This window comes from Melozone crissalis, unplaced genomic scaffold (assembly GCF_028551555.1).
Source record: "Melozone crissalis strain CALT ecotype California unplaced genomic scaffold, PUWL_Pcris_2 ptg000008l_1, whole genome shotgun sequence".
In the NCBI taxonomy this organism is placed as follows: domain Eukaryota; kingdom Metazoa; phylum Chordata; class Aves; order Passeriformes; family Passerellidae; genus Melozone; species Melozone crissalis.
This window is the reverse complement of record NW_026535786.1, coordinates 6335830-6362040: the sequence shown is the minus strand read 5'-3', so window position 1 is coordinate 6362040 and position 26211 is coordinate 6335830. Positions and strand designations below refer to the sequence as shown.

General features: G+C 45.1%; 1 protein-coding gene across 1 annotated transcript in view; it reads left to right on the top strand.

The window, feature by feature from the left end:
• RAB30 (RAB30, member RAS oncogene family) overlaps window positions 1-18861 on the top strand; it is a 41112-nt gene extending 22251 nt beyond the window's left edge. The window contains exons 2-5 of the mRNA XM_054270083.1: window positions 9034-9134; window positions 10485-10568; window positions 15281-15464; window positions 17718-18861. Of these exons, the coding sequence (XP_054126058.1) occupies window positions 9042-9134; window positions 10485-10568; window positions 15281-15464; window positions 17718-17968 (612 nt within the window). The 5' untranslated portion in view covers window positions 9034-9041 and the 3' untranslated portion in view covers window positions 17969-18861. The remainder of the gene's footprint in view (window positions 1-9033; window positions 9135-10484; window positions 10569-15280; window positions 15465-17717) is intronic.
• Window positions 18862-26211: the final 7350 nt, after the last annotated feature.

The window sequence follows — 26211 nt, the reverse complement described above, 5'->3', positions numbered from 1 at the left end:
GACAAAAGCCTGTAACACTCAACTGTATTTTATTCCTCCTATCCTGTAGCTTCATGTTCAAAAATGCTGTCACTTTTAGGTAAAAAACCTTCCCTTACAAGGTGTAACAGAGGCAGAAATCTTTCTGAAATGCAAACCTGCTGTGGCAAAGTGCTGCCTGTCCTATTGTGGTGGCCCAGGCGTGATGCACAGCTCACATGTGGCTTACATACGATGTTGCATGTGTGCTCATGAAGAGGGAGCCTCCAGCTGAAACGCAGGGTCACTTCTTTATTTCCACATGTAAGTTGAAAAATAACCACAACAAAGAACTCTTTTATCTCAACAATCCACCTCTGGAGTAGTAGGTTGCTCTTGAAAGTTTTGCCTGGGAGTGGCAGCCACCTTCTTGAGGCACGAGGAAGAAGCTGCCCCTGTAACACAAGTGCAAATGAGACTGAAGATGGGTTGCTTGAACTTTGCAAATTAATGCCCTGATGAGTTTGTGTTTGTTCCTGGATAAAGTTCCTCTAACCAATTGTCTTGGGGAGGCTGCTTCACTGCACACGATGCTGTAACAAAATGTACCAGAGGAGCTGCTTAGGGGTTGAGCTCCTCTCAGTGAAGTGTACTTGTGGAATCCTAGAGTGGCTTGGGTTGGAAGGGACCTTCAAGATCACCTGGTTCCATCTCCCCTGTTGTGGGCAGGGAACCTTGCTCTAGATCAGATTGCTCAGAGTCTCATGCAACCTGGCCTCAAACACTTCCAGGGATGATTTTCACAGGTCCCTTAGAACCCAAACTATTGTATGGCTCTATGATTTTTATCTTTCTTCTCTTTCTCTTCCTCTGCTGCTGGTATTGCTAATTTATTACTATTACAATCTTTAAATTACATATTTACAATATATATAGAATATATATTATATATTCAAATACATATTACTTTATATGTAGAAAATGTATTTTAGAATATATTTATATATTCTATATTTAGACTTCAGGTATGATATATCTGTCCTCAGCCAAAAGCTTTCTTTTTTTTAGCTTTTTGATTGCTACTCCAGGACACTGTTGATTTGGCACAGCCTGGCTTTCACCAGTGGCATGGCACTGGCATGGCATGGCAGAGGAGCATCATGCACAGAGCCCAAGCTGTGAGGTACCAAGCACAGCCCAGACCTCAGACACCTGAAAGTGCAATTAGCTGAGGTTTAATTACTTATTACTTCTAATAGGTTTGATGGGGAAGTGATATAAATCCCAGTAAATCACAAGCTTACTTAAGCAGAAGTGAAGAGATGGAAATAATGGCTTATTTTTTCAATTAGAAAGCATTCTTGCTAAACAAAACTGTATTGGATTTTTTTTTTGTTCATACCAGAGACTCTAACACAATGAAAACAAGATGGTCAACAGCAGTAAGACATGTCACTGCCGTTAAAACTCAAGAAAATTTTCTTGGATAGTCTAGGTTATGAAAGTGTGTCTAAGGCACATATTCATATTTCTCAATACATTTATGATTATGTCACTGCTAAATGGCATAGTTACACTTGTGCTAATTCTGCACTTGCAACCTCATTTGAGTCATGATGTTCCTGTAAATGCTTTCTTGAAATTCTTTGGTTATTATAGCTTTTCTTGTATATTCCCAAAAATGATGGTGTCAAGCTGTCTAATCTTCCAAGTTTTTAGCAGAACCTTGTCACCCAGTTTCAGAACTTTTCCATGTATGATCATGATGCTGCTCAAATCCCTGCCAGCCCAGCAAACTAATGCATCAGGAGACTGCTTTGCTTTTTATGTGCTTGACATGCACAAGCCTTTATTGTAAACCAAGGATTTGTTTCTCCACTGGCTCTGCCTCCTTGTGAGGTGGGCAGCCTGCACTTCACTGCTGGGAGTTGCACTGTCCCCAGAAACCTCATGGAGACACCTGGGGTTCAGCCTGATCCTGCACCTGGTTTCTGAAGACACAAAATCTCACAGAAGTTGCTGATGGGTTTCCCCATTTTAGTGGGTCAGGTCTTGGTGTGGGAGCTTTATTTCACCCAGAGAGCTGGACACAGTAAGCTGTCCTGCCTTTTCCATGGCAGATATGTACCTCTTGGCTCTAGTTTAAAAAATAATTTTGTTGGGTTTTTCCCCCCTTGGGAAGAGGCTGTTGGTTTTGAGTGGATGAAACAGCATTTTTGGGCTGGATTTCTGGCAATAGAGTTTTTTCCACTCTTGGAAGTCAGCCTGTCTGCTGTGCTGGCTCTAAATGCTTCAACGCACAAAAACATGTTGCTGCAGGGTGTACAGCTTGGTGGTCTCAGGATGTGCTAAAAAGTAGCCAAGACCAAGGGAGTGCTGTTTTGAGCACGCAGTATTCTCCCCATCCCCAGGCAGGTCTTAAAACTGTTAATATTGCACCAACTTTTTTGCAGTGAAAACCCAGATTCTGTCAGTAAATGGCGTGTCAGGCTGCTCTCATGCTTCTGAAGATGGTGTGTGCCCTGAGGGTGCTGGTATGTGGTCTGGTCAGGCACCACTGAGGCATTGTGGCTGTGCATGTCAGCAGGTTTTTTGTTTAATCCTAAAGAAGTTATTTTTCTATTTATCATTTTGTAACAACTGCATGTACCTCATTATTCCTACATAACACAGAAATCTGATTAGTTTATCTGTGCAAGGAGAATAATTATTATTAACAGTTCCATCCTCAGATGTGTGTGATGGAATATAACCTGCTGTCTGCATGTGGTATTTAGCACTTCCATGGCCATTCCTAGTGCTGACATGCACCAATATCTCTGGTGAGACAACTTTCTCTCCAGGACGTGAGGAAGTTACATAAGGACACTGCAGCAGGCAAGCTCTGAGTTCCTGATCTCTCACCAAGGGGCTTTGGTGGCACTGAGATCCCCCAGGAGGTGTCCAACCCAAACACATCTTTCCACCATCCAACCAAAAAGGATTAATGATGTGTGCTAATGCAAAGTCCCCCAGAAGACTTCACTCAAAAGTGGAAAGAAAGCCTGGACACAAAGCCTTTTCACAATCAGGGGATGCCTGGAATGTGTGAAAATCCACCTGCAGGCTCTGATGTCCAGCCATGGGCTGGGGTAAGGCTGGGGTGTCTTGGTTTGGGTGGGAGCACCACAGCAGAGCATCCTGCTCTCTGGAGCTCTGGCTCCAGGCTCTTCTTTGGGATGATATTGGTGCTGGATTTACCTGCTTGCTCTGTGGGGAAGAGCTGTCATTGCTGGTCACTGGGTTCCTCTGTAGTACCTGCACAAGCTTCTGGAGGCCAACTCATGTGTGAGCCATGACCTGAGCAAAGTAGTTTAGAGAGCTGTGAGTTTTCCATGGTGGCAAAAGGGGGGTAAGTGTGTGCTCTGTATGGTCATTGATCTCAAACCTTTCAGCATCAGCTTGCCTTTTATTTATAGAAATATATCTGTGGTACAAAACATACATTTGATACATGACCACTTGTACCTTCTCAATCTGCTTGGTTGCTGTCAGAGAAACACCCTGAGTGAAGCATTGAGGACCATGAATCTCTCCATTTAGGATAGGGCTGAGGTTTTTATAATCTGGTGTTTTTTTCCAGATGCACTTTTTAAAATGTGTCTGGACTTTTGAATGATCAGCAGCTCATCAGCCAGTGTTGCACCATCCCAGGTACTTGTGGTTTTGCCACCAGAGGCATGCGTGATCCAGACTTTCTTGGGAATTAAGTCCCTCTTAATTTTTCTAATGTGAATGGAAGTGAAATCAAACCCTGTGGAGATGAAGAGTGAGGAAGGTGGGCAAGGAGGCAGAGGGAAATGCAGCCTGCTCATTTGCAGAGGGCACGAGCTGGGCTCATGCTTGCTGAGTGCAGGAGCCTGCTTGGCTTGGCAGGTGCTTTGGGAACAAAAATATTGTATCCTGAGTTACGTAATGCAGCAGCATGTCCAGGCCTGAATTCCCTGCAATTTTCTGGCCTGCAAGGAATAATTTTCTGCTTGTAATATTAGCCTTAGCTTTGAATTTTGTTGCTCATATGGCATATGCAATCAGTGTAATATCTGTATACATAACTGCTGCTGTTTGAACTTGAGTTGTTTGGGTAAATTTATTTTTGTTTATAGCTGTTGGGTGATGAAGAACAGAAAACACTTGTTTATTAAGAACTGTGTAAATACATCAAAACCTGCCCTGGGCTACTGCTTAGATCCAGCAGGTGAAAAGGCTGCAGATCCTTCTCTGTGCCTGATTGCAGCACTAGGCTCTGATGGGGTTTTGAGGTGGGGATAGACCTGAGGTGTAAATTATCAACATTCCTGGCTTGATATGGTGTTGGTCTTAATCCTTAAATAGGGTGAAACCTTTGCAGCTGTGAATAGTTTGGTTTTTTGTTCTGATTTGTTTTTCATCCAGCTTGTTACTGGGTAGAAAACTGGCTGGATGGCTGAGCCCAGAGAGAGGTGGTGAAAGCAGTTACATCCAGCTGGCACGTGGTGTTCCCAGGGGCTCAGTTTTGGGGACACTCCTGTTTAATGTCTCTACCGGTGATCTGGAGAGGGGATCAAGGGCACCCTCAGTCAGCTGGATCACATCAAGTGGAGTGGGAATGTTCATCTGCTGGATGCCAGGAAGGCTCTGCAGAGGGATCTGGACAGGCTGGATCTGATCCTCTGTATGAGGCTCAGCAAGGCAAAGTTGGATCCTGCACTTGGATCACAGCAGCCCAGGCAGCATTGCAGGCTGGGGGCAGAGTGGCTGGGAAGCTGCCCAGTGGAAAAGGACCTGGGCATGCTGGTCTACAGCAGCTGGACATGAGCATGGAAAGGCAGCCCATTTCCCTTTTCAGGTGTCTCCCTGGGAGCAGGAACTGGTTTGTGCAAGGGTGGTGAGAGAAGGAGAGGTGAAAGTGCCTGGTTTCTGTGCTTTTGGTTTGAGTGGATCTTACCAGTCTTCTGGTTGAATTGGAATTAATAACTGAAGAATATTGAAAGCATTTATTGCACTGTCTTGCTCAACTGAGGTTTTGGAGCATGTCCTGGGAAGGACACTGGAACTGATGAAGGGTCTGGAGCACGAGTCTGATGAGGAGTGGCTGAGGGAGCTGGGGATGTTTATCCTGGAGGAAAGGAGACTCAGGGGGACGTTCTCATTCTACAGCTGCCTGAAAAGAGGCTGTAGTGGAGTAGGGGTCAGTCTCCTCTCATGTGAAAAGCAATAGGATGAGAGGAAGCATCAGGTTGCATCAGGGGAGAATTAGGTTGCGATGAGGAGAAATTTCTTCGCTAAAAGGGTGATGAAGTGCTGGAACAGGCTGCCCAGGGAAGTGGCGGAGTCACCACCCCTGGAAGTGTTTGAAAAACATGGAAATGTGTCAGTTAGGGAAGTGCTTTAGTGGTGGACTGGGCAGTGTTGAACTCTATGGTCTTAGAGGTCTTTTCCAACCTTAATAATTCTATGAATCTGTGAAAACTAAGTCTAAAACAAGTCCTGCTGTCCTTCAGCTGCATTCCCACTGATGGATCCCCTCTCCAGGTGGAATCAAAGCCCTGCTTCAATTTATCCCTCCTGACCTCTTGTTCTGTCCAGAGGGACCATGTGTGGGATCTCCTGATGGAGTGAAGCAGAGCAGTGACACAAATGAAATGAAACCCCACAAAACTGATCCTGTGTGTGAGGCTGGCAGGAACCGCCCATGGAGGCTGGTTGGGATGCCAGCTGCATAAACTGCCTTTGGGGAAAAACAGCTGTGAAACCAAATTTTCTGCCCTGCTGCCAGCCTTGGACTCTACTCCTGCTTCGTCTCATGGCAGGCATGTCTCTGGGCTGTAGTGTTTGTGATTTAAATGAGTGTGGCAAGGGGTGGCTGAGGCATGGACTGGCACCCCATCTCCTGCCCTCACTGCAGGGTCCTGTCTCCTTCAGAGGGTGGGACAGGCAGCTGCACCCTGAACACTTGAAACCACTGCAGGGATGTGAGGCAGAGCCTTGTAGCTGCAAACACAAGAAAAGAGAGGGGAAGAAAAAACCCAAACCCACACCAAAAATCCAAGAAAACAAAAACAAATAGAGAAGTTGTGCTCAGCGTTTGTTTTGGGGTTTTTTTTCAAGCATATAATGCAATGTGCTGTCTTGCTGAGATGGACATTCCCCAACTGTGGTCAGTGGGGTAGAGGGTGAGACACGGCTTCTCTGGGGAGAGGGGAGGGTGTGTGAGCCTGAGTCGGCAGCAAGGTCACTTGGCTGAGGGCTTGGTGTGTAGGAGGGGAGGATCTCATGACGTGTCCAGGGCCGTGTTTGTGTGGCCAGCACTGGCAGCGTGTGTCCTCAGAGGGAGGAGCACCAGCTGGGGTCACAGGGGCAGCTCCACCTGCCCACTGTGCCTCACAAAGCACTGCTCACTCTTCCTTGCTGCCTCCTTTGCTTTCTCCCTTCCCATGCCCTGACTTCTCATATCTCTTCAATTCTGGCGTATAATCTCATCATTGCGTGATTTGTTTTATGGTCTTGGCTCGTCTTTCAGTTCCTTTTGGGGTCATTACCACATATGATTAGTCCTAGAGCCTAATGAAGGGGATCAGACATAACTCTAGGGTATGTCTGAGCCATTTAGCATCTCTGACCTCAAAGATCTGCAGAGAAAGTTTATTTTTAAGCTTCCTAAGAAGATAAATTTGAATTTTGGATTGTTTAGGGTGCAAGTAATGGAACTGAAATCTCTCTGGGTGGAGCATGCCCTCTGGGTTATGAAGGATCCCAGGAATAATTATGCAGTGCTGCGTGAGTATCATTAGTTTGGAAATAGACTTTTGGTGGATGATCACGTTTTTCTACATGGCAGAAGCTACTGTGAAACCTTGAAACCTTATGTTAGCTTTTAGTCCTCATTTAAGAGCACTGTCAAAGTGTGTTTGATACTGCTTTTGTTATCCAGTCCCGCTCTGGAAAAGCCAGTCACGAAGATATAGAACAATTGTAACAAAGTAAGAACGCCAGAACATAAAAAGGGGCACATTTTTTTGGGGCTGTGTTTTAAGGTCCTGCTCTTTCACTCTACTGAGAGAGGAAGGATCTGCAAGGACTTGTGTGTTGGAGCAAGGTGAAGTCAGAGCATCCTCAGGACTGCTCCAGCTGCCGCTGTTTGGTGGCACTGTGCTGCACTGTGTCCCTGACCTGGGTGAAGTGACACGTCTGCGCAGTGACTCAGCTGCGTTCCTACTAACCATCTGCTGATGTGATGCAGCTCATTAGTCACTAATTGGTGTGGTTACCCTTTTTTTAGGCTGTTGGAAAGGCCAAGGGCCACATAGATGTGAAGCAGCTGAGTCAGTCTTCTACCTCTTTTGCCCTCAGGTCCAGCAGACCCTTGGTGGTGGTTGGAGAGCTGTTTCAATGTTCTCTGCCAGGCAGAAACAGACTGTCTCAGCTTTATCTTGTGCTCTCTGATTGTCTGGCTATAAGCCTCTCACAGCTGTTTGGTGGCACTGGAGTCTGTAGCTGGAGCCTTCTGGTGTGTGTCACAGTGAACCCTCCAAAGGAAGGACCTTTGGAGGCGATGGGAGACAACACACTGACTTTGGACTGAGTGTGAGAAGCTGGTTTCTCCCAGCCTGCGTTTCCTCCCTTTGTCAGCTCTGTAAAAATCCCCTAAGCAATCTGGGGATTTACTGAGGATAGCACTTTCATAATACATTTTTTCCCCCCATTCCCCACCCATCTGCCCCATGCTCCTGCTACACCTACCATCCTTGAGGTGACTCCATCACCTCATTCTTTACCTGATCTGTAGGTACTGGTGGGTTAGGTACTGATGTTTAGCCTTACATGGTATCTGAACTGATGGTGTGTAAATCTGTCTGTTTTCTGATATCTTGAGGGCAGGTCTTTGATGATATCTAAATCTTCCTGGACATAGCTGGAATTGGACACTGTCATTTGCTTTCTTGTCTCTGGTTTTTTCTCTCTGCCTAAAATCTCCACCTGAATCTCTTCTGGCTGTTGTTTCTGTCCTGGGAGGTTACAGACCCCTTTTCTGGGCCCTGTGCTGGCAGCACCCTTGGGAGCCCTGGAGATGGAGGTGTAGGTCCTCATCCCTCATGACTTGCTCAGCTGCAGCAAATGCATTTGTCAGCAGCTCAGCTCTGTGTTTCTCCCTTTGGTCCTTCCCATGCTGTGAGTGGGGTAGGAAGCCATGTGGATCTTCCCCCATGCAGGCAACCTTGCCCATCTCCTGTAACACTGCTGAAATATCAGTCTCTGCATCCTGCCAAGGAGCTTGAATTTGGGGCATGGAGTGTGCTGGATAATTCCTCAGCTCCTCTCTGTTCAAATTGCTCAAGTTGCTTCCCACTTGAGCAATCTGAAGATTGCTCACAAAACTAAAGAAAATTATCAGAGTAGTAATATTCCTAATAGCATCTATTATTTATTTTCTTCTGAAAACCTCTTGTACTTCAGCTAAATTGTTACCCCACTTTTCACTACACTTTTAGGACATGAGCTCTTTCTGTTTTTAAGGCAAGCAACGCTGCTCTTGTTTTAAAATGAAGTCCCCTACCTGTTATGCCCTCATGTGTGCCCAAGCCCTGCTCTGTGTGCACCCAGTGTGCTCCTGGAGTTGCTCATGGTGGGGTTTGGGATATTTCCCTCACAGGAGTCAGTTACATGATCCCCCTCAGACAATGTGATAAAGTCCATGCTGTCCTTTGGGGCTGGTGTAGTTAAAAGCAAAACAAACATTTGAGAACATCTAGCAATCAGTGTCTCAGGTTTGGGGAGCACTGCTTGGAAAGCTGAAACCAGCATCCCTAACTGGTGGGCAGCCAGGTGAGACTGCATGAGAACCAGAATGGGGCCAAGGTTTCACAGCAGCTGACTCTGACTACGTGGATGCCCCTGCTCAGAGTGAAATGTGCTCTTCTCCCTTATCGCGGATCCATGTGCGTGCCAAGAGACCTTTGTTCTGAATATTTGGAGTAATAAAGTTCAGCTGGGATAAAAGGGCATGTCCCCACTGGCTTGGTTCACACAGCGTTGTGCTCTCTGTCTCTCTTGCAGCTGCGTAAATGAGTATGGAAGATTATGATTTCCTCTTCAAAATTGTTTTAATCGGCAACGCTGGCGTGGGGAAGACCTGCTTAGTCCGTCGCTTCACTCAGGTAAGGCTGGCTGCCTCTTGGACTGTGGCATGCTGGGGTGGGGACAGCACTGGCATGGGAGCATGGAGCCTGGGGCTCTGCATTGAGGGCTCTGCCAGCATCAAATGCTCCAGAACATTTTGTTGCTCACACCCTTGGTGCATGCTTCATGTACAATGGTACACTGGCACAAGCAGTGCATCTGTATCCAATGCTGCACCTGGCTCTGCTCTGGAGTTTGTGTTGGAGAGACCTCATTCCTCTCTGAAGGTGGAAAGTCCCTCTGAAAGCGACTGGGACAGCTACTCCTGTTTTGGTGGTGTTCTGGACCAGTTATAAGACCAACACGTTTCCTGGTCTCTTCCCCAGCCGTTGCCGTACAAAGCGCTCCCTGTTATTTATCATTACTAAGGAAATAATCTGGGTCCTGAGCTGGCAGTCCAGTGTCCTTTTTTGTGGCAGAATAGCCTCTGTGATGCAGGGCAAGGGAAGACTTTGCATGATGCATAATAAAGCACAAGTTGTGGGGTTTTGGACTCTCCGCTAGGAATTGTCAGCAATTTTACCCTTCACTGTTAATTTTAGTTCTGAAGCTATAGTGATTTTAGATGCTCTCCAAAAACATGTGGCAGCCAGTGGCAATAAAGCTAGTCATACCCAAAAGGTTTACAGCAAAAATCTTTGGCAACTTCTGCTGCTTGTTCTATGGCAGCACAGCTGCTGTAGGGGATGGATGTGCCCCAAAACCAACATGACTTGGTAGACCAGAAATCAAAAAGCTCTCATTTGGTTTGCTGCTGCTCCTTTCTGATGATGCTGCAATCAAAACCACCAGTATTGTGCTGTCCCTTGCCATTGCTGTGGCACTGGTGATGGCTGGTGCTGTGCCTTGCTCCTGAAATGTGACCTCATTGCTGAGAGCTGCCAGAAATGCCTGTTGATGCCACAGGGTGCTGTGGAGGGAGAAGGGAAGGCATGAGCTTGCAAATGCATCTCATCCCACACAGATGTTCACACATCTTTCAATGCATTGGGAAGTAGGGTGGAAGGTCCTCACACTTCCCCTGCTCCTTCCAACTGTACAGAAGGGCTTTCCCCCCCTCTTTTTTCCTCCTTTTCTTTTCTTGTGCTCCTACTTCTGAAGCTGATGACTTGCTGCATAATTAAGGATGTATAAGGCAGGGAAAACAGTTTGAATTTATGGTAACCTTTGTGCTGGGGAAATGCCACACCCTAAATGTGATGGAAGTGTCATGAGAAGAGGACATCGGATGAATGATTTTGAAGATGGAAAAGGGTGCGGATTGGCACCCAGTGAGACTTTTGTCTTGTTCTAGAAATAAGTTTAATCAAACTCTTGTTTTCTTCCAGGGGCTTTTCCCACCAGGGCAAGGAGCCACGATTGGGGTTGACTTTATGATTAAAACTGTGGAGATAAACGGTGAAAAAGTAAAGGTAGGAGGCTGATGATTTAAGATGTAAATTCATGTGGCTGTACCATAGCTGAGGTTTCTTGCTGCAGCCCTTCCTCTGCTGGAAGACACTCAAGGAATGTCAGTGCTGTCTGGCAAGGCTTGGGCAATGCAGGGTCTAACAATCTGTGTGCCCCTCTCCACCATTACTGTCAGGATTGTAAAAGTGAACTGCTGGAGGGGAGAAATGGAACAGGGAGACCTTGCAAAACTGCTGTCCTTGCTTAGGAGACAGTGAGGTCATGCCTAGCTTGAGGAAACCCAAAGAGGCGTTTCAGTGCAGCCTCTGCTCACTGGATTTCTGACACCAGAAATTCCCACTGGGATGTGCTTGAGGAAATTCTTCTCCTCTGAGCTCCCAAGATGGCCACTGGGGAGAACAGACATCTGCACTCGTGTGGTTCTGCACATCAAGGGCTCGTCTTCCACTTCTGCCAAGCTATGGATTTGGGAGAAGCTGAGCCAATCAAACTACTTGTGTTGCAGCAGACAGGTTGACTGCAAAGGGCAAAGTTCTCCATATTTTTAACTCCTTCACCCCCTAAAATAGCATGGAAGCCACTTCTGGGAAACTGTCCTTGTCCTGAGCTGACTCCCAAACTGAGCCTGAGCATCACTTGGCAGAGAGGTACTTTGTCTGGGCCAAAACACACAAAGCATGAGATTGGAGACCCATCTCATGCTTTAATGGGGTCCATGGTTGGGTTCCAGAGCCCAGGAATGTTGGCTGCTACCACATTGTTCACTAGTAGAGGTTTCACTTGAGCTGCTGTGGTATTTGAGATGAGGAAAAAGTAATTGTTTGAGCTTTTAAGGTTGAGGTGTCCATGGTCCCTGAACTGCTCCTGGATTTACTCTGCCTGCAGGAAATTCAGGGGCATCAAAGTGAAAACCAGCAGTTTTCCCCTTGCTGTCTTCATCAAATGCAATAGTGAGCAAACCCAAGAGTGGCACCAGTGTAACAGCGGCTGGATGTGACACTGAGACCTGTTTTTAAGCTTGTGTGATGGCATGGAAACAGTGGTCTTGGGCAGATTTTCAGCCCTGGGTTTTTTTTAACCTGTACCACAGCACCACAGAGGGGTTTGAGAAGAAAATGGGGTGCTGTGTTGTTAAGTTTAGGACATATTTTGAGAGCTGTGGTCATGCCAACAAGCTGCAACTGCTGCATGAGGAGCTTACAAGCCTATGGGAAGTGGTGGTGCTTCTCCAGGAGACCTTCCCATCTGAGCAGGTGAAGGACAAGGGATGGAAAATCCTTCACCTGATTAAGACCAAGTTTATGCTAACATGTGGCTTGCAAGAGGGCCAGAGCAGCAGCAGGGAAGCAGAGAGCATCGCGTGTAGCCCTGGTGGTGCTGGTGCTCAGCTTGCTGCTTGTGATCTCATTGGCAGGGCTGGCCAGGACATGAGTGCTGCTTGTCCCAAGCTTCTCAGACAGCAGAGATGTTTCTCTCAGCCAAAAGCAGCTCCAGTGAAGCAACTCAGAGGCTCTGAGTTGGTAGAGGGTGTGATCACTGTACTGGAGGTGGAATTTGGTCTGTCTTGTATAAATCAGTGGCCTCAAGACTGTCCTGGTCATTGGAGGGAGAAAAGCAGTCCTGGGGGACATGAATCCCATCCACTTCAGATACCTCTCCTTTTCAAGCACCTGGTTCTCTGCCAAATTCTGCTGGAGCTTTAGAACATCACTTGTATTTGAGCTGTGGGGTTTGTACTGGTGAATTTACCCTCAGGATTTGTCAGTGTTTGAAGTGTTGCTCCTGTCACATAATCCTGTTTTAAGACTAATTTGGACTGAAGGTGCAAAGTTCTTAAGAGAATATTGGAAGCAGTTGTGCCAGTATGAGCTGTCTCAGAGGCAAGGGTGGTTCAGGGGAGCTCTACAAGCTAAATGAAAAGTCTCTGCTGCCCTGTAAATGCCTGATGAATGCACAAGTGTCCTCTCTGCATCACCTTGGGCAGGACTGTGTGTCACAGGGCCTTAGCAAGTGCTAGCTGGGGTATCTGCTGTATTTCACATGGCCAATACTGGGTTCTGAGGTCCCTGTCCTGCCCCCACCAGTGCAGTAAGTTGGAGTTGTTGGAGCTGTTTCAGTGACCAAGCCTTGGTGGGAGCTCAGTATGACACATTTGGGCATTGAAATGAGCCCTCTGGCGTCTGGAAGGCAGATTTCCTTCAGTGGTGTTGTATCTGAAACTTCTTGAGTAAGCAGTGCTTGTGAGAATGAACATTTAATGAGAGGGGAAAGCAGGAATGAGTCAGAGAACAGAGCTGCTCTGGCTGTTAGCCATTTAGCAGTGCCCAAGCCATGACTCTGTTGCCTCTGTGCTGGGCAGCCTCCCCTGCATGTCTGCTGGGATCCAGAATGAGGGAGCAGAGCTGTTTACCAAAACAGTTTTGAGACTTGAAAATAAATTATGGATTTCTGGGAAAAAAATACTTTCCAGCTTTCAAACTAGCATTATGAAGTCAGTGGAGAGGGACTCGCTAGTATGAAAGCTGTGTGCAAGCTTTTCCAGATGTGAGCAGCTACCAAAGCTCTCTGCCCAGTGAGCTGGGAGAGCACTGTGCAGTTGTGGGGGGATTTTGATCTGCCTGGCTTCTTCCAACAGACTCCAAAAATATGTGCAGCACTTGTAGCAAGAGGGCCCCCAGATTGAAGCAAAGCAGGTAGCACTTACCATGCTGGTCAAAGCTAAGCATCCTCAGTGCTGTGAGCAGAGGGCTGTGCTGTCTGGGCTTGATGGAAAGCTAAATGTGTGTGCTAATGTTGGGAGGGCAGGAAGCATCAGCTGACACCAAGAAAATAAACATATATGTTTTCTGCAGGCTGAGTCAGACATTGTCCTTTGGTTACTCTGGGGGAAAAAAAAATTGTACGAATAAAATAGTTGCTGTGAAATATTTTATTTGACAGAAATGACCAGTGAGGGAAAGTGTGAGATGTGCATTTTGGGTGCAGGAAGAGTTATCAGTGGCTGTAAGACTGGGAGCTCTTCCCTGCTTTCTGCACTCAGCTCACAGGTAGACTTGTGTCTGCTCTCCCCAGATCCCACAATCTCTTGTGCTTTCAGTGTTCATTAGATTAAAGCAGTGGAGGAACATATTCACATTAAGTTTTTATCAATTTAGAGATCTTCTCAATAAAGGCAGAATATATACATATAAGCTGGAGTTAGCCAGCAGACAGTGATTAAATGTTTTTCCTGGGAAACAGCTGAATAACAACAGAATTACCTGTATCTTTCCATCTGCCAGAGTCTGGAGGCTGGTTTGTTTTAACAAGGACTCATTCATTATCTGGTTTTCATGTGCAAGTAATTTCACTTATGGTTTTGTGTGTTACTTTACAGATACCAGGTTCAGCATTTAAGTACGACTATGCCTAGAGATAAAAGCACAAAGGTGCTCAGGAGCTGTGAGCCAGCCACCATTACTTTCTCTGCAAAAAAGTGTGGGTTTGGGTTTTTTTTTCCCAAAATTATACCCCACGTCTAAAAGCTGCTACTGGGAGCTCTCATTTCAAACTAACATATTTATGATGAGTGGCTGGCATAGCTCAGCTTTGGAACTGGGCAAGAATAAGGTTTTCTCTGTACAGGCTGCTGAATATATGGAAAAAATCTCAAATGCTTTACCTTTTTCTTCCCAAAATACACAGGATTTTGGCTGGAAATCATCCCTCCACATATTTAATTCCAGGGAGAGATCTTTAAAAAAATAAAAGCTGAAGCAGAGAAATATTCTTTTATCTTGAAATTATGTTAATCATGGATGTTTTTCTTAGACTTCCTTTTTGAAGAATTGAGGTTTTGATGACCCACTAAAAACTATCAGATGGTCAAAACATAAAATCAGTGTAAGTGTAGTTGCTATTGGAAAATGTAGACTTTGTGGATTCAGAGGGTTTGGCAAACATTCATGAGTTGTTTGGTGATGAGACACAGGAACAGCTGTCCAGAGAAGCTGTGGATGCCCCAAGGCCAGGCTGAACAGGGCTTTGAGCAACCTGGTCTGATGGAAGGTGTCCCTGCCCGTGGCAGGGGGGTTGGAGCTGGGTGGTCCCTTCCAACTCAAACCATTTTGGGATTCCGTGATGTAGCCAATTCTGCATGTTGGGAAGGCAGACAGTGAGCAGCTGGATGAGATGGCTGAAGCTGTATAGAGGAAATGTGTTCCAAACTTTAGATGAACTTTCAGCTGAGCTCCTTGTTCAATCCTGTGCTTTTCACCCACCACTGCATTGTCTCTGGATAACTGCAACCACCTCCATGAGCTAGAGGACAGGCATTCTTATTCCTTCTTGGGAATGGAAGCTGCTGTTGTTAAACTTCAGGGGTGGGAGAAGTTACTGTCTCCCTCTAGCCCCTCCAGGCCGGCAGCTCTGCCCACTGCAGAGGGAGATGCTGGAAGTTGCATGGAAGCCGACAGACCTGCGGCTTCCAGGGCCGCTGGCCGCAGTGCCAGCTGACTTTGTGCCTTGCATTTCAATCCACAAGTGCAGGAACACAAACAAACAATGCTGGGGGAGGGAAAGCTGAAGGGAGAGGAGCAAAGTGCTTTTCCAGCATTGGTTTTGCCCTGAAGGGGATTTTTTAGGTCAAAATGTTGTTGCTATCAAATAAAAAAAATTAAATAACTTTTTTTTTTCTTTTTCTCCTTTTTCCACCCTTCCTTGCTGTGGCCAAAAGCTGCAGATCTGGGACACGGCGGGCCAGGAGCGGTTCCGGTCCATCACGCAGAGCTACTACCGCAGCGCCAACGCGCTGATCCTGACCTACGACATCACCTGCGAGGAGTCCTTCCGCTGCCTGCCTGAGTGGCTGCGCGAGATCGAGCAGTACGCCAGCAACAAGGTCATCACCGTGCTCGTGGGTAAGCGCCCGCCGCCCGAGGCTGCCTCTGCAGCCTGTGCTCCACCATTCCCGCTGCACATGGGGTGCTCCGAGGGGTGTTCAGGTGCCACCCCCGCCAAGGGTGGTCCTGGTTGGGGTCTGAGGCTGTTGTGTGCAGGGAGGGATGCTTCCCACCATGGGGACTGAAATGTAGGTGGTGGGTGCAGCTACCACTGAGCTAAGGATGGAGCAGTCCCCCTTGTGACTCCAAGCCCAGATCTCCACAAATAAGTGAGGACCTGCTCGAGCTGGTGATGTGTAAGATCCCATAGAAAAGAGGGTGTTCCCTTCTTGCAGGGGACTTGTATACCCAAGGGAATGGGGGCAGGGGAAGAGGACTGCAGGTATCCTGTTGGGGGCAGGGGAAGAGGACCTCAGTGGTATCCTATTGAGTATAGGATACCTTAATGGTATAATACCATTGAGGAGGGATAACCACCAGGGGGTATAAGGCACAGGGGTGGATGAGGGAGAGACCATGTGATGGGAGAAGGGAAATAACAATCTACCTGACATAACATACTCAGTGCAAATTTCAAATCGCCCAGTGCAAAACAACAACTAAATAAACTATTTAGTGCAGTGCAACGGTGATGCTGTACTCCTTAGGTGTGGGACAACCAGTCCTGTCTCAAGTGGTCAGGATCTGGGAACATGGCATCAGGACATGGTGGTTGTGTGGGTGACAGCATTCATAGGTGGGGCAGTGCTGCTGCAAAACTGGATGTTCTTGCGTGGATTTTAGGGAGACTAAAAATAAACAACGGAATGTTATATTAATCTGTAGAGCTTCAACTCAAGGCAAAACAGACCTCAGGCCATCTGTCTGCTACAGGCAAGGGGAAGGTTATTTTGCCTACCAGTGCTTTTCCATGCTCTGCTTGCAGCATCTGATAGCTGGGACTTGGCTTTTAAAGGTCCAAGAATATATAAAGAACAGTGGAAAAATAACTTGGGGAAAGCTAAGAAGTTTCATGCTACAGTGTCACCTTTAATAGTTTGCTATTTAAATGAAAAGATCTAGGTCATTGTAAGAGGTGTCTAAAAATGTATTTTAAAGGAGGAAAAAATCTTTGAGTTTAACATGCCCCAGTGCTACTTCAAGTGAGCTATGGGGTTTATAGAGCTTCCATACAAGAAACTCATACTTTATAAGTATGGCCTGGGTACAAATGGTGCAGAAATAATTAATAAATTATTAACAAATGTACATTAATTTTTTTCAGTGAACATTAACTTAATTGATAGCATCTACAGCACAGCATATAAATCATATTGTAGTCATAACACCCCCTTTGAAGATGGTGACACCCATAAATCACTTGTGTTGAGTAATAATCTGTTCAGAAGGGTAACTTCAGTGCACGTAGTGGGTCCAAGACACTGCTGTATTGGGAGAGGAGATCTCGGAGGGGAAGGCAATGAGAGAAGGCTTGCTGGTGGAAACACCACCTCTTCCTCCTTTGATCTCTCACAAAATTGCTGGTAGGAGTGGTGGGGCCAGGAGAGGTTTCCTCCTGAGCCTGGTGAGTCTGTGGACAGAGCAGTCTGTTGTTGAAGGTCCTGGTCTGTTACCATTGTTGTAAGATTGGTTTATGGCAGAAACATCATGTTTGAAGTTAAGTGGCCAGAAATAGTGTATAATCACATCAGATGCTGCTTAAGGCTTTAATCAACTCTCTGCCAGACAGATCCCTCTGAACCAAAGGGTTGGTGTCTCACCCCACCTCACTCTGCAAGTGCCCCACAAGCCCATCCCTCTTCCAGCCTCCACAGCCGAGTCCTATACTGGAATACTGAAATGGGGAACCTTCCTTCCATGCCAGGCTTTTAAAAAGCTTCTAACAACATGATGAATATCACATTTAGTGTCTCCTATGCTGTAATTGACATTTTAAGTGCTCCTCAGAGTTAGCACAGGAGAATTTTCAATAGATGTTAGCATGGAAATCCTTTAATGTTGGTTGATAGCAGCAAACAGATGCACTGGTGCTAAATTAAAGCATACTGGCTTGGATGTTTACAGGGCATATTTCATTACATGAGCTGATATTAAATGGACTTGAGTGTTTCAGGGAACCCATTATTTGGAGGGGAGAGCAAGCACTAGGAGTTACATATCCAAGCTACTGTCCATACATACATCAAACCAAACTCTTATTTATCCTTCACAGTCCTCAGTTTCTCTTGGTTTTGAAATTAACTCCTTTTCTAAAATATTTTATCAATGCAGGTAATAAGATTGATTTAGCTGATAAGAGGGAAGTCTCCCAGCAGAGAGCTGCAGAGTTTTCTGAAGCACAGGACATGTACTATCTGGAAACGTCAGCGAAAGAATCGGATAATGTGGAGAAACTCTTCCTGGACTTGGCCTGCCGGCTGATCAGCGAGGCACGACAGAACACCCTTGTGAACAATGTCTCATCCCCCTTACCAGGAGAGGGGAAAAGCATCAGCTACTTGACTTGCTGTAATTTTAATTAAAGAGCTGGCATGTGATTGCCCCTTCTGCCATGGGCCAAGTGGATTTTTTTTTTCCTATGCTGGGATTTATCTACTTGAAGGAATTCCTGCCAATCAGACCCATCTGGCTTGCTCAGAGTCAGGTTACAGTCCTGGAAGCATGGCAGGCTGATGGTTCCAGCTGCATGGCAATGTAGCAGAATACAACAGGGTTTAAATTTCATTTTTCTTGCAGTCTGTGGAGCAGATCAGAAAAGGAAGAGTTGCGCAAGTGCTTCGTGTAATGCAGAACATGAGCTGTTTTGTTTCCTTCTGTGCGAGAGTAGACCAGCCTTTCTTGAAGATACTGAAGAGATCAAAATCTCTCTCACAGAACAACGTGTTTGACCCTTTTTAAAGTGAAACAAAATAAGAAGAAACGCAACAATGAGCACTGACTTTGGACTACCCTGGCAATCTCCTGGGCTGTCAGCAAGTGAGCCCGTAGGATGTGTACATAACGTCTGCCCCTGTGTCTCCATGGAGGACTCTGATGTTTGAAATAGTGTTATGTCTCTCATCTACAGGCACTTTCATGAACGTGGAATAAACAAAAAAGTTACATATAGCAGCATTTTCAAGACTGAAGAAGACATGGATATGGCTCAGTCGCTCCCTTTGGTGCTAGCAGTTCAGCAAATATTCCATAGGCCAAATGTAGTCTTACCACATTACTGTCTTCTGAATGTGTAACTTAGACTGGTTAGGAAAAAACACTAATAAGCACTGTTCATAAAAATAAAAAAAAAAATCTCATTACCTCTTTTTCTAGGCCTGAACATAGTGGGAAAGGACTGTGTGCTTCTTTGATATCCAACAAAGGATGAAAAGACTTTCCAGAAATAAAAATAAATAAATAAATTAACCATTCCTCCTCTAATTAGTCATGTCCTGATGTAAAAAGTTAGCCTTGGGAAAGATGTTTGGTGGACTTGGCAGAAGTGCACCAGACGTGGCCAGAGTCTTGTGGGTGCATGGATGGAATACAGGGGTTCCAAGGAAGCACAGTCTGAGTTGGCACTCTGCAACGGTGCAGCTGGAAAACAAAGCCTGGAGATACAGCTCTTGTTGGAAGGCAGGTGTACAGATTTGCAGAGGGTTGGTTTGATGGTCAGTGGAAGTAGCAGTGGGTTGCAAGTGGTCCTTCCATGCTGCTCCATCCAGCTCTCACCTTGTGGAACTGCTCTCAAAGGTGCTCTTGGGGGTCTCTGCTTGGTATCCGGGCTCTCTGCTGGGGTAGCTTTTAGGTTCAGGGCTGTAGAGTCATTTTATTTACCTGATGCTTTGCATCCTTAATCCCAAACTCTGGTACATGTAGCTGTTTGGGCAGCTTCTTCCTGCAGAAGCTCTGAAGGGGAAGCAGCCTGGAGTTTGTGATGTTACTCCACCTCTAGTGCCATACAATGCATTGCAGTTTGACACCTTGGCATGGAAGCGAAGCCAGGAGATAGTGAATGCGCACATAAACAATTATATTTAGGAATTTCAGTTCAGTTTAGCTACTCTGGATAAATCTCTCCTGATGATTACATGGCTGTGATATGCTGCAATTTAGAGTTAATCAATTTAATATTATTTGGCTTTTACTGAAGACTATAACAGAGCTTTTGTATTGATGTAAAAAGCTGCCAGTAAGTAGTTATTGAAAAAATAGCAATTAAAAAAAAGGAGCTATTTTGAAATGCTTTTTTTGTTTCCTGGGAAGATTTTTCTGGGCTGTATCATGTTGTGCCTTTGATATGTAACAGGAAGTTGACTCTGTGTCAGAGAGAGGGGGATTGGTTTGTCACAGGGCCATTTTTAATATTTTCTTGTTATTTTTAGGTCATTTTCATGACTAGTGGTAAAAGGAAGATGTAGAAGTTGTGGTATGAAGCTTGTTTGTCATTTAGGTAACATCTAGCAAAGAGCTTCTGTAAGTGTGAGATGCTGGGGGACACGTCATCTGCTGCTCTGCTCTGGTCCATTTCAGCCTCTGCTCATGTTGTAATCCGGAGGATTTGGAAATGTGTGGGACTTGGTGGCTTCTGCTGTACTGGACCATGTGATCTGTGCTGAAGAGCAGTATCTTTTTGCTTGAGCATTCCCCAAATCACCAAATGCAGCTTCATTTGAGCTTGTGAAGAGCACCCAACTCCAGGAGAGCTGATTCTGCCCAGCTCTTAGGTAGTTCTTTAGAGCTGGACTCACGGTGTTCGATGGCTGGTAAAACTCAAGTTAAAAATCAATACCATGTGCATTTAATTTGTAGTAGGTCTTAGTCCCTGAAGCTGGACCTGTCAGCATATAATTGATAACAAATAGTGCAGGGCTCTTTGATCAGCTTAATCAAGGAGGAAGGAGACTGCCCAATAAAACACCCATGGGTTACTCAGTCTGGTTTCCAAAAAGATCAAAGCTGGGCAGGTACTCTTTATCTCTGCTGAGTAGCACTATAAATGCATTTTAAAGTGCTCCTTGCATCACTTCTGGAGCTGGAACATGACTGAAGAAACTGAGCTGGTCAAATAGCAGAAACTGCTAACTTTATTTTCTTGGATATTTACTTTGTGATTTCTAGAAGCCTAAATCTTCTCCCAGTGCTTTCCTAATCGGTAGGTGACTATTTTGGGTACTAGCTGCCTACTAGCAACTTCAAAGCACTGGTTCTTTTTATTGCTAGTGAATCTTTGTGTAAGGACCCCATCTCCAGACAGTGATGTGCTTTTGTGCTGGGGTGGAATGCTGTGGTTGGGCTGATGGTCAAGTAAATGACCTGACTTCTCCCGTCAAATTTGAACTGATTCCTTTCAGTGTTTATTCTGTGGACACTTAAAAAGTTGAAAGGAAACAATGATGGTATGTGCAACACTTTTTACGCGGTCATAAACCAAAGCTGTAGTTTGAGACTCACCCCTCTGCTGTTTGCAGAAACGCCTCTTTTTGAAGAAGTGGTGTTTTATTGTAGTAACTCCTTTCCTGGAGTTACTTCTGTACACCTCTGAGTATCTCTGTAGTGCATACAGCCAAGCCTTCCTTGTAGCACTGAGGGCTTATCTTCTCTTCTGCAGTCTGATCCACTGCTGAAGGCTTCCCAACTGGAAGAGGAACTTGATCAACTGCAGAATCTTGAAAAATAAAAAAAATCCCAATTATGTGATAACCAGCTCTCCAACTAAGCACCTTGCTAGATTTTTGAGAGAACTGTCAGTAAAAGCCTTGTGATGCTTGCTGGATAAAGTATCCAAAACCCATGCAGAATTGATATAATGGGGCCAAATTTGACTGGGAATGTTCTCTACTAGGAGGTGCCAAACTTTTAGTGTGGTTGTTGGATTTGAATGTGTTTTGAGGGTGATATATTCACAGCCATGGACTTCCTTATTTCTGGTTGAATGTTAATTTTTGTAGTAGTCCTGTAATGAGACCCTGTCGTGGCATTTTTAGCACAATGATTACATCCAAGCAGGAGCCAATACTGGATGATCAACAGCTGTTTGCTTAATCTAGCAGGCCTGTTAGCAGAGATTAATAGAAGCATCTCTGAAAACCGGATGGCCTAAACTCTGATTTCCAGTGGGAGCCACTGATTCAGTCAGGCTGATTTTGAGTAAACCACCAAACATTCAGTGCTTCAGATTGCTGGGTGTGAAGTACTTGCTGTGAAGTTTTGCATTGGGTGTTGACACAGAGTTTGCTGAGACAAGCCATGACTCCCTGCTGTCCATATTTGCATTCCCGCATGAAACTGCTAGGGGACAAAAACCCCAAATTAAAAAAAAAAAACCTTCAGGTCAAAGAAATAATACGGAAAAAGTGAAATTATGAGATCTGTAAAGAAAGGGGATGTTGGGTGCCTCTGCCTACCTTGAACCCTGAAGTTTTGATTTGACCTGCAGGTAAGAGTGTGCAGTCAGAGACGTGTTTGTGCTGAATGCTAGATGGCTCTATGATCATTATTTAATGAAAACCACACATGACAAATTATCAGGCCAGATACTTTGTTCTTTGCTGTAGAACACATGGAACAGCCCCTAAAATCTGTCAGCCTGCTGGTGCTGTTTGTGTTTTTTTGGAGATGGCTGTGTTGGTAACAGTTGGCTCCTGCTAGTCTAGGTTGAGCAGTTAATGGCTATCGAATTCCTGCAGCATCAGTAATGCCAGCAGCAGACTGGGGCTGACACAGGAGACGGTGATTTGAAAAGAGGGAAAGTCGAAGTTAGTGATGCAGAAGCACGGTGGGTGCACACATGAGGGACAAGAGGCTTTCCAGAGCTTTTGCTGACAAGGGATGCAATTAGTTAGAGCCAAATCCACTGGGTTCTGCCTTGTTTGTTATCCCTAAGGACTGCTGTTTTTTTCAGCTGCTTTTCCACTTGTCTTCTCTTTTCAGTATGAAGGACTGTCTGTAAATCAGTCTGAAATGTTGAGCTGGCATGATTCCTGCAGTCAGAGACTGAATTCAGTTGGAAAATAGGTAAAGTTCTCCAGCTATTGGAACAGGCTGAGCAAACATGTAGGATACACTGCCCTTTGGGAGCCTGGGGTGCCATCGGGGTCAGATGTGGCTGGAGACACTGTCACAGAAACCCTCTCCTGGCTGTGGGGCAGAAATGAATGCTACAGCCATTTCTGCAATGGAAAGATGACTCTCTGGAGTAGAAAATGCAAGTAAAAGAGATGGCTCCATGTGCTCATTTCTCCATCTCATCCTCTTTTAAAATTATATCTATGGATTCAATGAAAGCTCTGGGCTTTCATAAAGGTTTCCTTTGAAACTTAGTCTGAAATTCTGCATTGCTCTACTTCTAGTGTCAAAGCACCAAATATCCTTATGTGATTGGCTCCTACCAACTCTACCAACAAAGTCTATTTTTGAGTTAATTCAGTTAGAAAAAGGTGTTTCTAGAGGATATTTTGGGAATTCCCAGTGAGCAAGTATGGAAACCTTCCATCCTTTTTTAAATATCTCTGTACATAAGGGCTCACCAGAATACCCTCTGGAGCCAAAGGAAATGTTCTAATCCATTCTAGTAGTGAAAATCCTGTTAAATCAACATCTATTCTTCCTCTTTTTATAAATTTTGTCATCTCAACCAATTTTGGGTTTGACCTCATCCTTTTTCCTTGCATCAATTCTATCCTCTTGTTGCTGTGGGTAATAATTGTTGTAGCTGCTGTTCAAGGATCATCATTTGGAAGGACAGTCTTGTCTTATGATGATGAATGGTGGGGAAACAATAGCTTGATTTCTTATAAGCATGCAGTGCATCCTAAGCAGAGCAGCCTCAACTGGAACTGGTGATGTCTTTGAAATGCAATCATCCACTTGAGCAGTAGCTAAATGTACCATAAATGTTACTGACCTCACATCTGCCTCAGCTGAGGATTTGTCTTGGCTGGGAAAGCAGACAGCAGGGTAGTCATGCTGACCATGATGCAGGGCTCCCAAACAGCAGCTGCCTTGCTCTGACTTACCCTTCTAATCACCACCTCTCTCACCTGACCCAAAGTTGCCTTTGCTGTACTGCACCATACCCAGCTGGGATGGATCACCAGCTGTTGTCACTCACAGACGCCATCACAACCTTTCCCCTCATGTGAACGAGCTGTAACTTAAACCACAAGTAAAAGCTGTGCCATGTGAGTTACAGGTGTGTGTTTCTTTCTCAGTGGGAGCCACATATTCAGAAAAAAGCCTAATTTCTAAAGCTTGCTCCTTCGAATACAGTTAATGGGATAACTGGGGAAAGATAACTCAGAGCAGAAAATGAGGTGGCAATGAGTGTAATTGAGGCTGTAAATGTTGTTAGTGAAAAATTAGACCGGTTTTAATAGCACAGCCAGGATCAACAGCTCAGCTTCTCCGTCTGGATGAACAAGAGCTGGGGTTACAAGACTCAGAGATTGTCTCTGTTTTCACGCTGATGACTTGCAATTAGGACTTGGTGGATGTGACCACAGTTTTTGAACAAGTTCTCCTTTTCCATTAAGCTCAGAAAATAATTTTGCCTCTGGTTAGTGCTACTATATTACTCAAAAACAGATGCCAGTTTTACATTTGCACCTTTGCTTTTTCCACTTATGCTTATCTTAGGATAACATTCTCAAGGACACGCACGCTCGTGAGTACGCAGTGGTGGTGTCCCCTGTGAGCATTTACTGAATGCCTGGTCCTCAGGCAAAAAATGACATGGCCAAAACCCGTGCCAGTCATGGTTTTAGCTGTGCACAGTTCCCTGGGGCAGAGGGGATGTTAAAAGTATTCTTATGCTTTCATGGGCAGCAGTCAAGGGCTCTGGAGTGTCTGGTGTCACATGAATGCAAACCTCGGCACTTCTCAAATCTTGATTCCTCTAGCACCCTCCATCAATGAATCTGCTCTTCTCTAGTTACTGCTCATGCCTCAAGCACTGTGGAGGGATGATCTGATGGCATGAAACACTAAATCTGACTCCTGCTTTACTTAGAAAGAAGAGCAGCAGAGACTCATTTTCTGTGCCACCCTCGAGCTTCTTACTATGGACATGAAGTTAATAACTCAATAAGCCCCTTCCAGCCAGGACACCCTGTAGGGAATACTTCCCTTCTTACAGGACCAATAAAGGAGATTCAGACATTCAGAATGTATGGGAGTTTGGTGCAAATGAGTTGCTCTCTGGTGAGTAGGTGGGTGCTGCTCTCCATCCAGTGACACCTGGGGTGGTGTGGAGGAGGAGCTGTCCCTGGGGAGGGGGAGTGCTGGGAATGTCTCTGAGGGCTGGGGCTGCATCATTGCCACTGAGCTTTAGTAAATGCAGTGTCCCACAGTGTCCCAGCAGCTGAGTCTTTACAGAAGGGCAAGCAGAGGAGAGGGAATGCCAGTTTCACATTTTAATACAGAGGGGATTAAATATTTGGCCTCTGGTGGGGAGAGCTGCTATGATTTCAGGCACTGCCATTGCCTCATCTCTTACACACCTACGGGGAAGAAAGGGTTGACACTCACCCCCTCACACACAGCCAGCACTGAAGGGGGGAAAACTAACTTCTGAAGCCAACATTTTAGTAGAGAAAAGGCCCTCTAATGAGAGTATGGAGCAAGCCCAGTGCTTGTTACTATGCTGATTGGGAGTGACAAGTATATCTCTGGATATTAGGGAAGTAGTTTAAAATATGCCATAGTTTTTAGCATAATAAGATGCACTGCAGATATGTCACATCCATTTTATTTTCCACAGCTGTTTACAAAAGGAAAAAAAATCCCCAAAACCCTGAGATTGGAGCAGCTGTAGTCACTCAGCTGTCAATATGGGACAAGGCTCTTTCTGCTCTTTTATTTCCACTTCACTCTGTTCTGCTGCTCATATTTGGCTGTTCTGTGAATTTGCAGATCATGAGATTTTTTTTCAATCTGCTTTTGATCTATACAGAAAGACTCACCCCGTTCTCATTTGAATTCATTAATACTTTGAGTAGGCATTTTAATTTTATGTTTACTGGCTTGTTTCCCTTTGTAATGTTATCTAACTGACAAGTTTGTCATGCTCTGCATTACCTTTAGACTTCTGAATCTAAAACATTTCCTCTTTCCTGAAAGCTATGATAATTTTCAGAGATGCTACAAAGGCATCTTCATTTCCTCAGGAGAAAATCTGAATTACCCTCGGCTTTGATTACTATCAAATCAACATTGAAACACATAATTTCTTTTACAGCATGAACAAAGTATATTTTACACCATCAACTATAGTTTGAATTGTAGTTTAAAAAAATCTGCTTAAGCACTAACAGCAGCATTTTGTTTGTGATTTCCATGCCAGGGAAGTCACAGCATTAAAGGAATTTTCTGTGTTGGAGTTTTTCCCACAAAGGTCTGCTGTCTTTTCCCCAACAATTGTGAATTTAGCACAATGTACAGAATTTTAGCAAGAACCCTCATTCCTAAACATTTGGCCAGAAGGATGAGGAAAGGATTTGGTTTTTGTTGATCAAGCACAACCATTTCAGTGGAGAAAATGCACTACAGCTGGTCAGACAATTGATCTCCTTGGTGGGGTAGTGTTGTCTTTGGGGAGGGTATAGGTGTTAGCAGATCACCAAACTGTGAATCATTCACTGTCAGAAGCATTTGGCTTGTCTCTTCTTTATGTTCTTGTGGTCACATGTGGTACAGTGGGCTTGAGAAGGGAATGTGTTTTGGATGACCAGGATGATGAATGTATGATGCTTCACATTTATTTGTAATGTCCTTTTTATACTTAGAA